The sequence below is a fragment of the Hippoglossus hippoglossus genome, chromosome 3 (genome assembly GCF_009819705.1).
Source record: "Hippoglossus hippoglossus isolate fHipHip1 chromosome 3, fHipHip1.pri, whole genome shotgun sequence".
In the NCBI taxonomy this organism is placed as follows: Eukaryota; Metazoa; Chordata; class Actinopteri; order Pleuronectiformes; family Pleuronectidae; genus Hippoglossus; species Hippoglossus hippoglossus.
In genome coordinates this window covers 2,149,496-2,163,995 of record NC_047153.1, presented here as the reverse complement: position 1 = coordinate 2,163,995, position 14,500 = coordinate 2,149,496, and the positions used below count along the sequence as shown (strand labels likewise).

Sequence of the window (14,500 nt, the reverse complement as noted above, 5' to 3'; positions counted from 1 at the left end):
CTGACGTGTACTCCTCTTCATCCGCCCACTGCCTCCCGGTTTACGACAGTACCAGTGTGTTGACGGCAGGCAGTTGCTACAACATCCAGCAACATGGCGGATGTGTGTGGTCCCGGTCCAGAGGAGACTTCGGTGGGAGCCCAGGGGGGTTCAGCGACGGGAGGAGACGGCGAAGCACCGGCGGCTGCTGCGCGGGACTTACCCGTGTGTCTGATCGTGCTGGGGATGGCGGGGTCCGGGAAAACCACCTTCGTTCAGGTCAGTTAGCCAGCGCGGCTAACGGCGGCTAGCCACACGAGTCAGGTTGGGGACAACACGACGGGAAAGATGGTGGTTTTAAAAAGTCCCACACTGAAAAGACCCCGGTGTGCGTGACAGGAAGCGGCTGCTCTCCTGCTCGTGATCCTACCGACAACTGTCGGTTGTATTCTGTTAGCTGCAGGTCGCTAATGTGCTAACTGTAGGTAAATAGGTTAGCATGTACGAATCTGTCAGCAGGAGGCTATTCATTTATCACCTACATGGTATTAATATACTAGCTGTAGGTTTTAATATACTAGCTACATGTTATTAATATACTAGCTGTAGGTTTTAATATACTAGCTACATGTTATTAATATACTAGCTACATGTTATTAATATACTAGCTACATGTTATTGATATACTAGCTACATGTTATTGATATACTAGCTACATGTTATTGATATACTAGCTACATGTTATTAATATACTAGCTGTAGGTTTTAATATACTAGCTACAGGTTATTAATATACTAGCTGTAGGTTTTAATATACTAGCTACAGGTTATTAATATGCTAGCTTTAGGTTATTAATATACTAGCTGTAGGTTTTAATATACTAGCTACACGTTATGAATATGCTAGCTACATGTTATTAATATACTAGCTGTAGGTTTTAATATACTAGCTACACGTTATGAATATGCTAGCTACATGTTATCAATATACTAGCTGTAGGTTATTAATATACTAGCTACAGGTTATTAATATGCTAGCTACATGTTATTGATATACTAGCTGTAGGTTATTAATATACTAGCTACAGGTTATGAATATGCTAGCTACAGTTTAACAGGTTAGCTGGTGTGAATCCGTTAGCAGTAGTCGGCGATTTCAAAGAGTTGTAACTTTAACGGCTACGACAAGATAATGACGGACTGTTCTCATGCTCGTTATCTTGCTCCACTGTCGGTTGTTAATCGGTAAGCTATAGGTTATAATTATGATCGTTATAAGTTATGTATTTGCTAACTGTGGGTTAACAGGTTAGCGGTTATGACTCGGCTAGCCGCAGGTTGTTACCTGCTAACCGCTGTGACGACTGTCGCATTTCTGATTTCTCTATAAACTGCGACATTTGAAGGTTCAAACTTTACAGACGAGCTTCTTCGGTAAAACTCGTTTCACGACACTGACCTCGGTTTGAAGAAACGCGTAGTTGTTCAGTTTCTCCCTCACCGGGTCTTCAGGGATCCGGGTCTACAGGGATCCGGGTCTTCAGGGATCCGGGTCTTCAGGGATCCGGAACCAGAACGACGGTTCTGTCTGAGCTTTTCCCGCGTCCGAATCCAGACCGGCCCATACGGTGGCCCTGAGGGTCAAAACGCAATGACATGAATCCAAAACAGCATTTTGTGTTCTGGTTTGACTCTGAAGGCCACCGTAGCTGCAGGTAAGGAGCAGATGATACAGTTTCTCAATCTCATGTTCAGAGTCAAACTGTAGTTTACTTAGACTGTCCACTGTAAATGAAGAGGGACAACGTATATCCACCTCCTCCAGAAATTAAGCTAAAATATCTCAGATCCAAACGCTGCCATCTCACACGATGACCTAATTTAGAATCAGAGTTTATTCAGCAGCCGTCGTGGTATCAGACCAATTATGAGTCAGTCTCCGCTGTCAATCATGACGTCTCAGCAAGTGTCTTTATTATCAAATAACTAATTAAAACCAAACTTATCAGAAACATAAACACTTGAACAAACATCAGTGTGATGAGAACTACCTGAAATGACAGAAACCATCTTTGAAACATTTGTCTTGCGTCTACTTTGGCTTTTTAGTTTGGTCGATGTCCCATCTGTTAACATGGAGAAGGAGTGTTTTATGACGTGCACTGCAGCCAGCCACCAGGGGGTGATCCAGATGTACTGGTTTCACCTTGGAAGGCTGTTATTTCAGTTTTATGCTCAGTTACTTTTCTTTTCTCCAGAGGCTGACAGCTTACCTTCACTCTCGGAAAGCTCCTCCATACGTCATCAACCTGGACCCTGCCGTCCACGAGGTCCCCTTCCCCGCAAACATTGGTGAGGACCCGTCTATTTCCTGGACAGAACATACAGAGAGTGAACAGTCCCACCTGGTCGCTGTAACCTTCAGTGTGTGTGTGTGTCCTCTTTCCTCCAGACATCCGGGACACTGTGAACTACAAGGAGGTGATGAAGCAGTACGGCCTCGGACCGAACGGAGGCATCGTGACGTCACTCAACCTGTTTGCTACGCGCTTTGATCAGGTGACGAGATTAACGATTTGAATTAACTAAACTAAAGCTTAGAACCTTTTAAAAATACAGTCCTTCTAGAGTTTCACCCAAAGTTTAGTTTCCAGACAAATCATGACAAACAACCGACTGACTCAGATTATCAATGTGATTAAACGTGTGTTTATGTTGTGCAGGTGATGCAGTTCATAGAGAATAAGCAGCACAATCACAGGTCAGTATCAGTCTGTGTTGTATCTGTACAGATCTGTTTTCTGGTGGTTTCTGTGAAGCTTCTGATGTTTTCTACATCCAATCACGTGGACAGATTCATCCTCATCATCCTCATCCTAGTCTAGTGACAGTTTCCTGTTTGACTCAGTGGTTGTAAATGCCCAATAGATTTTGTATCTTGTTTATTGTTGTGTCTGGTGATCTTCGACCTCTGCAGGTACGTGTTGATTGACACCCCGGGTCAGATTGAAGTCTTCACGTGGTCGGCGTCTGGAACCATCATCACAGAGGCTCTGGTTGGTCTGCACGCTGCACGCTGGGTTTTTATTCTTTACTGATCATGTGACAGTCATTTAAAAATCCTTGTGTGTGTGTTACAGGCGTCGTCTTTCCCCTGTGTCGTGATCTATGTGATGGACACGTCCCGCAGCGTCAGCCCTGTCACCTTCATGTCCAACATGCTCTACGCCTGCAGGTACCACACTGAACTCACTACAGAGGCTTCGATGTTGTTGTAATTTAAAATGGACACGAGCTCAGAACTGAGTCTCAGCTGCTGTTTCTTTGCTTCAGTATTCTCTACAAGACCAAGCTGCCCTTCATCGTCGCCATGAACAAGGTGAGGTCACTTCCTGCCTGCTGTTGCACTTTTGACGTAGAGTTTATCTTGACTGGTCAACTCGTCGTTTGCAGACTGACATCATCGACCACAGCTTTGCGGTGGAGTGGATGCAGGACTTTGAGGTTTTTCAGGACGCTCTGAACCAGGAAACGTCGTATGTGAGCAACCTGACGCGATCCATGAGTCTGGTGCTGGACGAGTTCTACACCAACCTCAGGGTAAGAGGAGCGGCTCAGACCACAGAACTTTATCAACTTATAGACTCGTAACTTTATTTATAACAACACAAACTCAGGAAGAATTCAAAAAATGAGTAAATGGAAATAACTTAAAGGTCTGAACAGGAAGTCAGCTTCTTTTTGAAAACATCCAATCAGGTCACTGGAACGACAGAAATGTCCTGACAGCGTTTTCCCTGTGTCTGCAGGTGGTGGGTGTGTCCGCAGTGGCAGGAACGGGATTGGACGAGCTGTTCGTTCAGGTGGAGGACGCCGCCAAGGAGTACGAGAGGTCAGTGGGGGGGGTTCACGCTCCTGCTCGTCACAGCACTGTTAGAAATTAAGTTTTACCCATCAATAAATGTTTTTACTAAATAATACAGTAATTTACAATTATGCTAAATTATAAAGTAATTCACAAAAATTATAAAATAAGCTATAATTAATTATAACACATTTGTTGTTATTATTATTATTATTATTATCTCTGCAGCCTGATTAAAATGACTGGAGACATTTCAGACTAACGTCACATCTCAACTGTTTCTCACGTTTCTCTTCCTCAGAGACTATCGTCCAGAATACGAGAGACTCCGCAAACAGCTGGTGAGTGTGTTTGTGTGTTTGTGTGTTTGTGTGTTTTCTGTCTTTTCTTTCCGTCTGTTTGTCCATGTTTTACCCGACGTTCTGTCCATCAGGCCGAGGCTCAGAGCCTGAAGCAGCAGCAGCAGCTGGAGCGTCTCAGGAAGGACCTCGGAGCCGTCAACATCACGAAGACATCTGCTACAGGTAGAGCAGCAGCTCACAGAGAAACACTGGGTTTATTATTTCCTCACAAGTTCCTGTCTTTTCATCTAGGAGTTAATAATTATTCTTTATTGAAAATGTTATTCTTCACACAAACTCTCCAGACTTTGTTTTACTTGTGTTATTGGAATTAATGAACTGGTCGAGAAAAGATTTTCTTTGTAGTTGAAAGCTAATTTTAAAAGTCGCATTTGAAAATAATATCTTTGTTTTCTCTGACATTATTATATAAAATTGTGAAATCATATAAAACATCTTCTTTTTGCTGTTTAATGCCCCGCTGACACCAAGAGCTTCCAAATCAGTGTCTGTATTTTAGTTTCTCTGATTTCTCATACAAAGAAAGAGGAGACTTCTAAAATTAAACAGAATTTTCTACATGACGCAGACAAACAAAACTTTCTCGTTTCAAGTCGTACACTTCAATTTTTTGATCTAATTGACGGGTTGACTTCCTGTCCACAGAGGACCCTGACATCGCTGGACCCAGTGACCTCATCATGACCCGTGGCAGCCGTGACGATGACGAGGAAGAAGAAGATGAGGACAGCGACACGGACGATATTGACCACAACGGTGAGAGAGAAAAAAACCCTGAAACGATACAGAAACGTGTTCAATTTATAACCTGACTCATGTTTCACCGTATGAAAAAAATATGACGACATAGAAATGTTATTTAGATTTTAATTGTATTATATTGTAAATAAATCAGTTTTTTATTTCTATTTCTTGACTAAGTGATAATCAGACTGAAAGTTAAGACAGAGTTAAAATGGTCCAGAGGTTTGTATCTGCGGTTTCTGTCACAGTCTAAAATAATAATCAACCTCAAACGACATGAAATGAAAAAATGAAATCATTTTCAATCTGTTTCACTGTGGTTGCTGCTCCCCTCCTGCAGAGGGCGATGTACACTGTTATAAACTAAACCTCATGATTCACCTGAATAAAACAGAAAAGATGAAGAACCTTCGTCAGCTCGAATCTTCCTTTTCAATCTTTCAGTGACGGAGGAGAGCAAAGAGGGCGACGCTTTCGGAAACTTCCTGAAGGAGAGGAAGGAAGTGGTTCAGGTCCGAAACAGGAAGGGTGCGATACCAGATGGACACTGACCTCTGACCTCTGCAACATGAATGTGGCCTGACCTGTGAGGGAACGGTTTCCCTCGCTGTGGTACAGACTATTACCTGGAGCAGATACTGTGGATGTACAGATGTTGGACGAGCTTTATCTGAACGGAGCTTCCTGTCTGATCAGGTGGCCTCTGACCCTGTGATTGGCTGCTCCTCAGTCCTTCCTCATTATATAAGTTATATTTTTATATCAAAGCAGAATCTTCTATTCTTTTTGTTTTTCTCCACTGTTGACGTTTGTAAAAGAACTGAAGGAATCGAATAAAACTTTTAGTTCAGACGCTTGTTTGAGACTCGCCTTGATTCAGCGACGGACAGTTCACTGATCGATAATCCTAACGATCAATAACAGGACTGACGGGTTGATATCAGCTCAAATAAACCTGATCCACATCTGATCCTTGTTATGACTGAAAGTTCTACACTGTGAACACTTTGCTGTTTCATGGCTCCTTGAAAAGTGGAAAATCCAATTATCTGAATTTGTAACTATCTTAAAGACTCACGATTTAGAGAAGACAATGGGATGAAAGGAAACTATCACATCAGGAGGTGTTTGACTTGATCTCTGCTGTTTCTGATGTTACTGATCAGTGAGGCTCTGATTAGTGCAGAGCTCAGACAGAAGCCGAGTGTCTGCACAGACGGAGGCTGTGGTTTTGTCTTTGTCTCCATTCATGTCTCTGTGAATGGAGCCAGATTGTCCGCCTGCCGACCATCTGCCAACGCTCTGCCAACGCTCTGCTCTGCTGTGTCGCCTCCACACTCCGGCAGCGTGGTCTGACTGAATAGCGGCTGAGTCACTTTCTCCTCACTGTGTTCTGTGAGTGGGGAAAAAACAAATTCATAAAATACTGAAACAACAAGAAATCTTCAGGGAAAAACTTTTATTCAGGTTTATTTGTAACAAAGGAAAATCTCCAGCAGACAAGAATATGTCAGATTTTAACTTTCCACAAAATTTGACCGAGCATGCAAAGTGGCTTTCACATAGAATCAGGTGTTTATTTAAGCATCACATTGTTGTTTGTGTCCTTGAAATGGTTCCATGAGAAAGAGACGATGAAACGTTACAGAAGAGAAAAACACGAGAACTTGTTTTTAAAACCAGAGAGAATTACAGTGAAAACCATTTTATTCAGTTTTTATAGTTTATTATGTTTATTGTTTACTGAGGAACATAAAGAGTCCGACTTCAATCTGCAGTAAATTCTACATCTGTACAAAAATACACAACTGAACGGATGTTTTCTCTGCCGATCCACAAAGTTTAAGTTTTATTCAAAGATCCATACACAGCGGACACGTATGTCACATGTTTGACAGCATGTGTCACTCAGTCATTAACGTGTAGCGTGATGCTTGTGGAACCAGGTTCACTGATCCTCAGAGTGAAAAAATGGGACTAAATAAATCTCGGAAACGAAGATTTTGGAAAAATGTATTGATAAACAATGTGAAAGCTGAAGCAGCGCTCACACGGTCGTTTTACTGTTTCAGCTTTTTCTTCAATATTTGAAGTTCAATCAGCAACAGCTCCTGGAAACTCCTCGTAGTGTTTGATATATTCTGCCATTTTTGCAGTTTTATAAAGGACCTTTCACACTGCGTTGTAAATTATTAAAATGTATTGTTTCATCCTTTTGTGAAGCACTTTGAGATGAACTCTGGATATCTCTCTACTCTCTCTCTCTCTCTCTCTCTCTCTCTCTCTCTCTCTCTCTCTCTCCCCCCCCCCCCCCCCCCCCCCCCCCCCCGCCTGCAGCAGTGAATCACCTCCGCTAACATTCAGCCCACACTGCTGTCTCTCTCTCCTCCTCTGCGTGCAGCTCGCTCGCCCCTCCCTCTCTCTTCTGCAGTGGGCTCCAGACACGACCAGCAACAGAAACACAGAGAGTCACGATGTCTCGCCGACACAAATAAAACACACACACAGATACACTGGTTTTAAATTCGTCTTGCTCAGGGGCCCCTCAGCAGTGCTCATGAGTTGGGATTGAACTCGCACCTTTGTCTCACATGAACCATCTGTTAATCTGGGATTCCTCAGAGTCTTTACTTATAAAAGACTCCCACTCACACTGGAGGCCTGGCCATCAGCAGCAAGGCCCAACAACACTAGAGCTGGGTATTGAGGCAGCACACCTCTGGTTAGTGGACGACCCGCTGTACCTCCTGAGCACAGAGTCACATGGTTCCTCCACCAGCTGAGTTATAGTCTGTTCGACTAGAGGATCAACTACAGTCTTAAATTAAAGTTCAGTGGCTGCTGCTCAACGTGTCTGGACTGTTGACTGAATAACGATGGATGACATGACGCCTCCCAATTCACCTGGATCGCCCCCTGGTGGCTGGCTGCTGTATATATACCCCGCCTCATCCATGTTAACAGATGGCTCATGGACCAAACACAACAAATCAAAGCAGACTAAATAAATGTTTCTCAAAAATTGGTTTCTTGTCATTGTAGGTAGTTCTTATCACACTGATGTTTATTCAAGTCTCCACTCCACGATCCCTATGTTACACACTCGACTACGTTATCGAAGTAACGTGGCAGCGTTCGTATCTGAGATATTTTTGCTAGATTTTTTGTTCAACGGCAGGAAGCAGAGACACGTCGTCCATCTGTCACCACAAATCAGTGAGTGAGCATCAGAGCTGCCTGACAGATGAAACTCAGGGCACAAAGTCTCTGTCACCTGGGAGGTGATAAATTAATGATTCACATCAAGAAATCGTTATTATCCCGATCAGAGCGTGACAAAACAGACGATCAAAAAAGTACAATGTTAATAAATACAATATAAAACAAAAAAGTCTAATTTTAAAGGTCAATGACAGCAGAAACAAATGAGCTTTTAAATCTATTCGTCCTGCATTCAGGCCGAGGGAATCTGCAGCAACATAATCTCTTTGAACAGGGATGAATCCGGGCCTTCTTCAAAGATCTCATTCTGTGAGGATGAGGAGGGTCAGTCAGTGATTTCACTAAACACTTTAATGAAGCCCTGCATTTTAATTTCTTCTGGACAATGACCCAAACCAACAGATAAAAGTAAACGTCAGCACTGACTCAATAAAACAAGAATAAAACATTTTCATGGAAGTAAAATCAACGATAAATCTACGGAGCTTCCGATAAAAGTACATTTGTTTACATACAGCATCCACGTGGGACTCAAAGGTCCGTCTGTTATTGTGCCAAGATATTTATATAAGACAATAAGATCATATATTATATTATGCACGACCTCAACAGATTCTCTGTTGATCAGAAAATTTGTTTAAGATATTTAATAAACACACCTGATCAACATCATGAGTCATGTCTTTCTCTCTGTCTCTCTATCTGTCAAATTATGATGACATCACTGTGTTGAGCTCGGTGCACTGACCTCATTCTAAATGACATCATTGCTGAGACTCCAGAGATGATGTCATGATTATGGCTTCCCGTTAGTGCTCTGCTACAAACCCCGCCCCCTGCAACCCCCTGTTCATAACACACTGCTGTTCTATTCCATTCTGATTTATTCTCTTCTGATTTACATCCATTGGACAGAAGCAAAACACGTAAATAAAACATTGCGCAGGAGATGTGTTGTTTCTGCTGAACACACACACACACACACACACACACACACACACACACACACACACACACACACACACACACACACACCCACACACACAGTGTGGCTCAGAGCTCTCTGCTGATTGGCTGCAGTTGACATCATCAGTTGGTATGTGGAGGTTTCTCTTGCTCCTCTTTGCTGCAGCATCTCACTCACCTCCACGTGCACACACACACACGCACACACACACACACACACACACACCCACACCTTAAACATTACAGTTGCATACATGACCCATGTGTGTTACAGCTGCTCAGCATCCAACATGTCTGAAACTGAGCTTGGTCCTCACAGAGATAGAATCAAACACACACACACACACACTGCAGCTGCATTACATCATCTGGTTCAGTGTGAGGGGGGGTGTTCTACTCTGGTGCATGATGGGAGCTGTAGTTCTCTGCTGTCATTTTTCTCACGTGCAGTTTTGATGATTGTAGTCATTGTCACATTTACTCTGTTGTAAAACACATAAAAATAAAATTAAAAATATAAAGCTAATATAATGATAATTACTTTTTAATCTTCAGGCTGTAATTAAAACCAAACTGATCAGAAACGTGAACATCAGTGTGACGAGGACGACCTGAAATCACAGAAACATCTTAAAGCTGCTGCTCACTTGAGGAACATGTTTGATTATCAGGTCAGAAACCTTCAAACGCCAGCGAGCTGACCGGGAAGTGTCCCTTTCCAGAGGTTGCGTACTTGTACAGCTGCAACTAAAACTGCAAAGATGTTTTAGCCAATTCCGTCTTCTAAGCCAGGTCATTGTAGTTTCTTTTCTTTTTTGTTTTTCGGTTAAATCTTTCATTATGTCTGGGGTCTCCCACGTTTTTTAAAATCTTTTACAGTTTAAAATCCTCAAGTGTGTTTTAGTTTGGTCCATTTCCCATCCGCTAACATGGAGGAGGTGGGGTTTATGACCTAAACTGCAGTTAAATACTTTGGCCTCTTTTTCAGGAGCTGTCATATCGTCCATCTTCATGATTTTGGACATGATACACCGCTGCAACTACAGGTGGCGCTATAGCAACTTAATACAAATGGTCACAACGATTGTTTTGCAAAACGTTTTCCTCTGGAAAACAGCATCAAGATGAAAGTGTGCAAATCAAACTTTATTTCTGCTGTTGTTAAGAAGCTGAAAAACGACGACACTGCAGCGTTTGAATGAAGAGTGACAGACAGAACGAGTTTAGCTGCCGACTGCAGCAACAGATGGAGGCGTTCACACACACACACACACACACACACACACACACACACACACACACACACACACACACACACACACACACACAGTCAGGATGAGTAACTGTTCATTGTCAGCCGGTAAATTTAGTGCTGACATTTCCTCAGAAACATCAAACTGACAAACCAGATCAAACTGGATCAGAGCAGTTCATCCAGTTTCTTTTTTTTTACCTTTTATTTAATACGTTTAAATTCTGTGTGAATGTTTTTTCTTTGCATGTGTTTGTGTCACAGCAGCATCCTGAGAACTGGAGGAACGATACAGGTCCGAGATGTGACCTGCAAACAGCAGCACGCACACGAGGAGAGCAGGTCAACATCACAGGTCAACATCAAAGGTCAACATCACAGGTCAACATCACAGGTCAACATCACAGGTCAACATCACAGGTCAACATCACAGGTCAACATCACAGGTCAACATCACAGGTCAACATCACAGGTACACGATAAGAACTACAGGTACAGACGATGTAAAGCAACGTTATGAGAAACACTGACAAAGAAAAGTGTGAAACTGGGCAGGTAGAGGCACTGGCAGCTGATTGGGAGAATGTTCCACAGGTGAGCAGGAGGTGAGGAGATGTTAAAATTATATGAAACTAAATAAGTAAAGACTAATAATCACAGTATATATATATACTGTTTGTGTGTGGGTGGTTGTTTTTAGACTTGGTTCCCTTTATGAATAAATATAATTTATTCATATCGTTTCTTCACCAGAATGAAATTAACACATTGATTTTTAATGTTTTTCTCTTTTAATATAAAATTCAGTTTCTCACACAATGATCTTTGTGTGTGTGTGTGTGTGTGTGTGTGTGTGTGTGTGTGTGTGTGTGTGTGCTCAGTGAAATGATCATGATTCTAAAGAACAGGATTATTCCTCTGAACCCACTCTTCCTCTTCTTCCTCTTCTTCCTCCTCCTCCTCGCCCTCCTCCTCCTCCTTCTGCTCTGCCCTGTTGGACCAATCACAGCCCAGTATCCCTGGCGGCCAATCAGATGGCTGCTGGGTGATGTCATGCAGCAGGCTGCCTTGGTGCTGATGCTGCTGAGCTGCAGATCCTCAGTGTGAACAGAGAGAAGAGAGACCAGCATCACTGCAGGGTGAGTGAGCCGCACACACAAACACACAGACTCAGTTTTACTTTTATTTGTTGTTTATTTGCTGTGTCGTTGATGTGTATTTGATCTTTAGTTGTGCACATGTTTGCAGCAGCAGCTTTTCCTCAGATTCCAGCAGCACAGACGAACACATCAACATGTTTTTCTGTTTTTCTTCTTCTATCGTTTGTTCATCTGCAGCTTCTGTTCTTCATTTTCATCTTTTCTTAGTTTGTTGTCTTTGTTGCATCTTTTATTTTATTCTTTTGTATTTTTTATGAGTTTAGTTCTGGAGCTCGGCTCTGCAGAAGGTGATGCGCTTACTGGCAACAATGACATCATCGCTCAGTCCTCATGCACCCGCGCACACACACACACACACACACACACACACACACATAGACACACAGTGTTCAGTTAGAGAAGAATCAATCTGATGATTTTAACAGATTGATATTTTTTATTTGTTTCTGCAGAAAAATTTAATCTTTATTTGCGGTTTTTCAGTTGAAACAATTTTAGATTTTTGATGTAAACTTATATTTAATGCTGGATATAAATCTATTAATTCATGATGTGAATAGTAGAAATGAACTTAACCTCTGAGTTCAGTGAACATCAGTTTAATGTTTTAGCTCATTTAGTTAATTTGACCTCGAGGTTCATGATGAGGAAACTGCTTCACTGCTCTTGGACTCAGTTTCAGTGTTTGTGCAGCTGCAGCTCGGTTCTGGATCTAAACTCCTGCAGAGCTTCGTGTCTGTTTGCTGCTGATTTAGAACTTCAAACCTCAGAGGAGGATTTCAATCTGAATCCGAAGCTTCTGCTGAATCCATAACAAGAGAAGCTCAGATTTCTGTGATTGAATCATCGACTTCAAAAGAAAAAAACAAAAACAAAATCTCTCCCCTGAACAAAATCTGTTGTTTGAATTAAAATGATGTTAAATCATTTCTCAGTCTCTAAATTTGTACAGAAAATCGATCAGACGTACAGAGTTTGCAGGAAGCTACAGAAACAATAGATCCAGTGATGAAGTGATGCATTAGATCAGAAAGATGTTTCTCCCTGTGAAGCTTCACTCAAACTGAAGCATCTCAGTGTTTCCTGCAGGTTGAACAGATTCAGTTTCTCCTGAGTTTGACTCGTGTGATTGTCTCTGTCCTCAGGACGTGACTCTACCTCACCACAGTGTCTTTGACTGGAAACTGCAGCACCATGACTCTGGCAGGTAAAACTAATCCCTGATCATTGATTATTGATTTCCTGACTGAATTGTTCGAGTTGATTGTTTTTTATTCAATGTGTCATCTGCAGTTTGTATCTATGCTTGTTTCAGCATACAGAGAGAAGATGCGAGAGCTCCCCCTGGTGTCTCTCTTCTGCTCCTGCATCCTTCCTCAGCCCAGAGACGCCACAGTTGACAAGAAGGAAGGTCAGTCCCACTCTATTCTATTCTGTTCGGTTCGGTTCTGTTCTGTTCTATTCTATTTGTCTTTCACTTAGAATCATCTGAATAAACACAACCATCATCCTCCATTTTCCTGCAGAGTAATAAAAACAAAACATTACCAATTTTCTAATTTCCTATAATCAAAACAAGTGGATTTCTAGTGAAGCTTAAAATCAGATAAATACTCTGAATTTAAAACTGAGGACATTGAGGCAGGAAACATTATTTACTCCTTCTTCTTCCTCTAAAGGTTCATCTGACTTAAAACCTGAGTGAACAGAAGATTGGACACAATGTTTTTGTGACAGAAAGGATGAAGTAAACTAACGTTACATTATTCATGGGAATATTAATTAGGTTACAATAAAAAAAAGTTCTTCACAAACAAGATTTGTATTTCAACTGCGATATAGTGAAAGTAATGAATACAGAATCAAATCGGATCAGTAGTTTCTGATTCATGAAGTCAGCTGTGATACCTGTAAACAACCCTGGTTTTAAAAAGCAGAAAGAAGATTCGATCACTGAATAAATAAAACTTTCAGCACATTTACATTTGTCATTTGCAAATTCATTATTTTGTCTTTAATCATCAGAGAAAAGACGCTGACAACATTTTAGAATTATGCTCATAACTACTGGATGGATTCATGTTCTCCAGAGGAGGAATAACGTTCAGTTCACATGCTGCTGCAGAACAACTGGTCTTCATTTCACGTTCTCCTGTTCTTCCTGCAGCAGGCGTGGTGGACTTGAACCTGTGCAACATCCGGGACATGGAGGTGATCGAGCTGAGCAAGCGGGCGAGCGGCCAGGCCTTCGAGGTCATCCTGAAGCCGCCCACCTTCGACGGTGGCCCCGAGCTCAGGGCGACCACGCCTCCTCGCCATAAACCATCGCTGGAGGAGATTCAGAAGAAACTGGACGCCGCTCAGGAGAGAAGAAAGGTGTGTGAGGGGAATATTAATGTATTTCATTCTGATTTGTTGAGATTCAGTGTGATGGATAGACTGACAGAAAAGTAGTAGCACTAGAGTTGATCCCTGAGGAACACCTCCAGTTAATTTACAGGGTTTTGAGTGATCATCATCTGTTCAGACAAAACCAGCTGCCACTCTGTTCTATCAGCATAAACTCTGTTGTCTGATGTGATTGGAAACTTTTGATTGATATTAAAATTAACCAAACTAAACCTGAATTCTTTTGGTAGAGAAATAAAAGGATAGAAAGTCACTGTAAACTCTTTCTCCCTCTAGTGTCAGGAGGCGGAGCTGCTTAAACATCTGGCCGAGAGGAGGGAGCACGAGCGGGAAGTCGCTCAGAAAGCTCTGACCAAAGAGCGGCAGGAGCATCGCGCCGAAGCCAACAAGCAGCAGCGGCAGATGCACCTGAGCGCCTCACAGGAGCGGCTGCAGGAGGAGGTGAGGACTCAGGAGGTTCAGTCACGTTCACTCGCTCACTGAGACGATTCATGAATCTGTGACTGAGTTTGTGTTGCTTTGGTTTGTGTTTCAGGACAAG

At 42.3% G+C, this 14,500-nt stretch overlaps 2 protein-coding genes across 2 annotated transcripts in view; both read left to right on the top strand.

The window, feature by feature from the left end:
• Positions 1-47: 47 nt before the first annotated feature.
• gpn1 (GPN-loop GTPase 1) lies at positions 48-5,802 on the top strand. The gene is made up of 13 exons (XM_034569141.1): positions 48-258; positions 2,238-2,331; positions 2,432-2,538; positions 2,703-2,740; positions 2,957-3,035; positions 3,120-3,214; positions 3,313-3,358; positions 3,433-3,579; positions 3,789-3,871; positions 4,146-4,185; positions 4,278-4,368; positions 4,852-4,962; positions 5,395-5,802. The coding sequence occupies exons 1-13, from the start codon at positions 94-96 to the stop codon at positions 5,499-5,501; spliced, it is 1,203 nt and encodes a 400-aa protein (XP_034425032.1). The 5' UTR covers positions 48-93; the 3' UTR covers positions 5,502-5,802.
• Positions 5,803-11,474: 5,672 nt separating this feature from the next.
• LOC117752529 (stathmin-4-like) overlaps positions 11,475-14,500 on the top strand; it is a 4,681-nt gene continuing 1,655 nt past the window's right edge. The window contains exons 1-6 of the mRNA XM_034569905.1: positions 11,475-11,529; positions 12,696-12,757; positions 12,866-12,961; positions 13,718-13,926; positions 14,236-14,400; positions 14,495-14,500. The exon at positions 14,495-14,500 is cut by the window's right edge and continues 12 nt beyond it. Coding sequence (XP_034425796.1) covers positions 12,745-12,757; positions 12,866-12,961; positions 13,718-13,926; positions 14,236-14,400; positions 14,495-14,500 — 489 coding nt within the window. The 5' untranslated portion in view covers positions 11,475-11,529; positions 12,696-12,744. The remainder of the gene's footprint in view (positions 11,530-12,695; positions 12,758-12,865; positions 12,962-13,717; positions 13,927-14,235; positions 14,401-14,494) is intronic.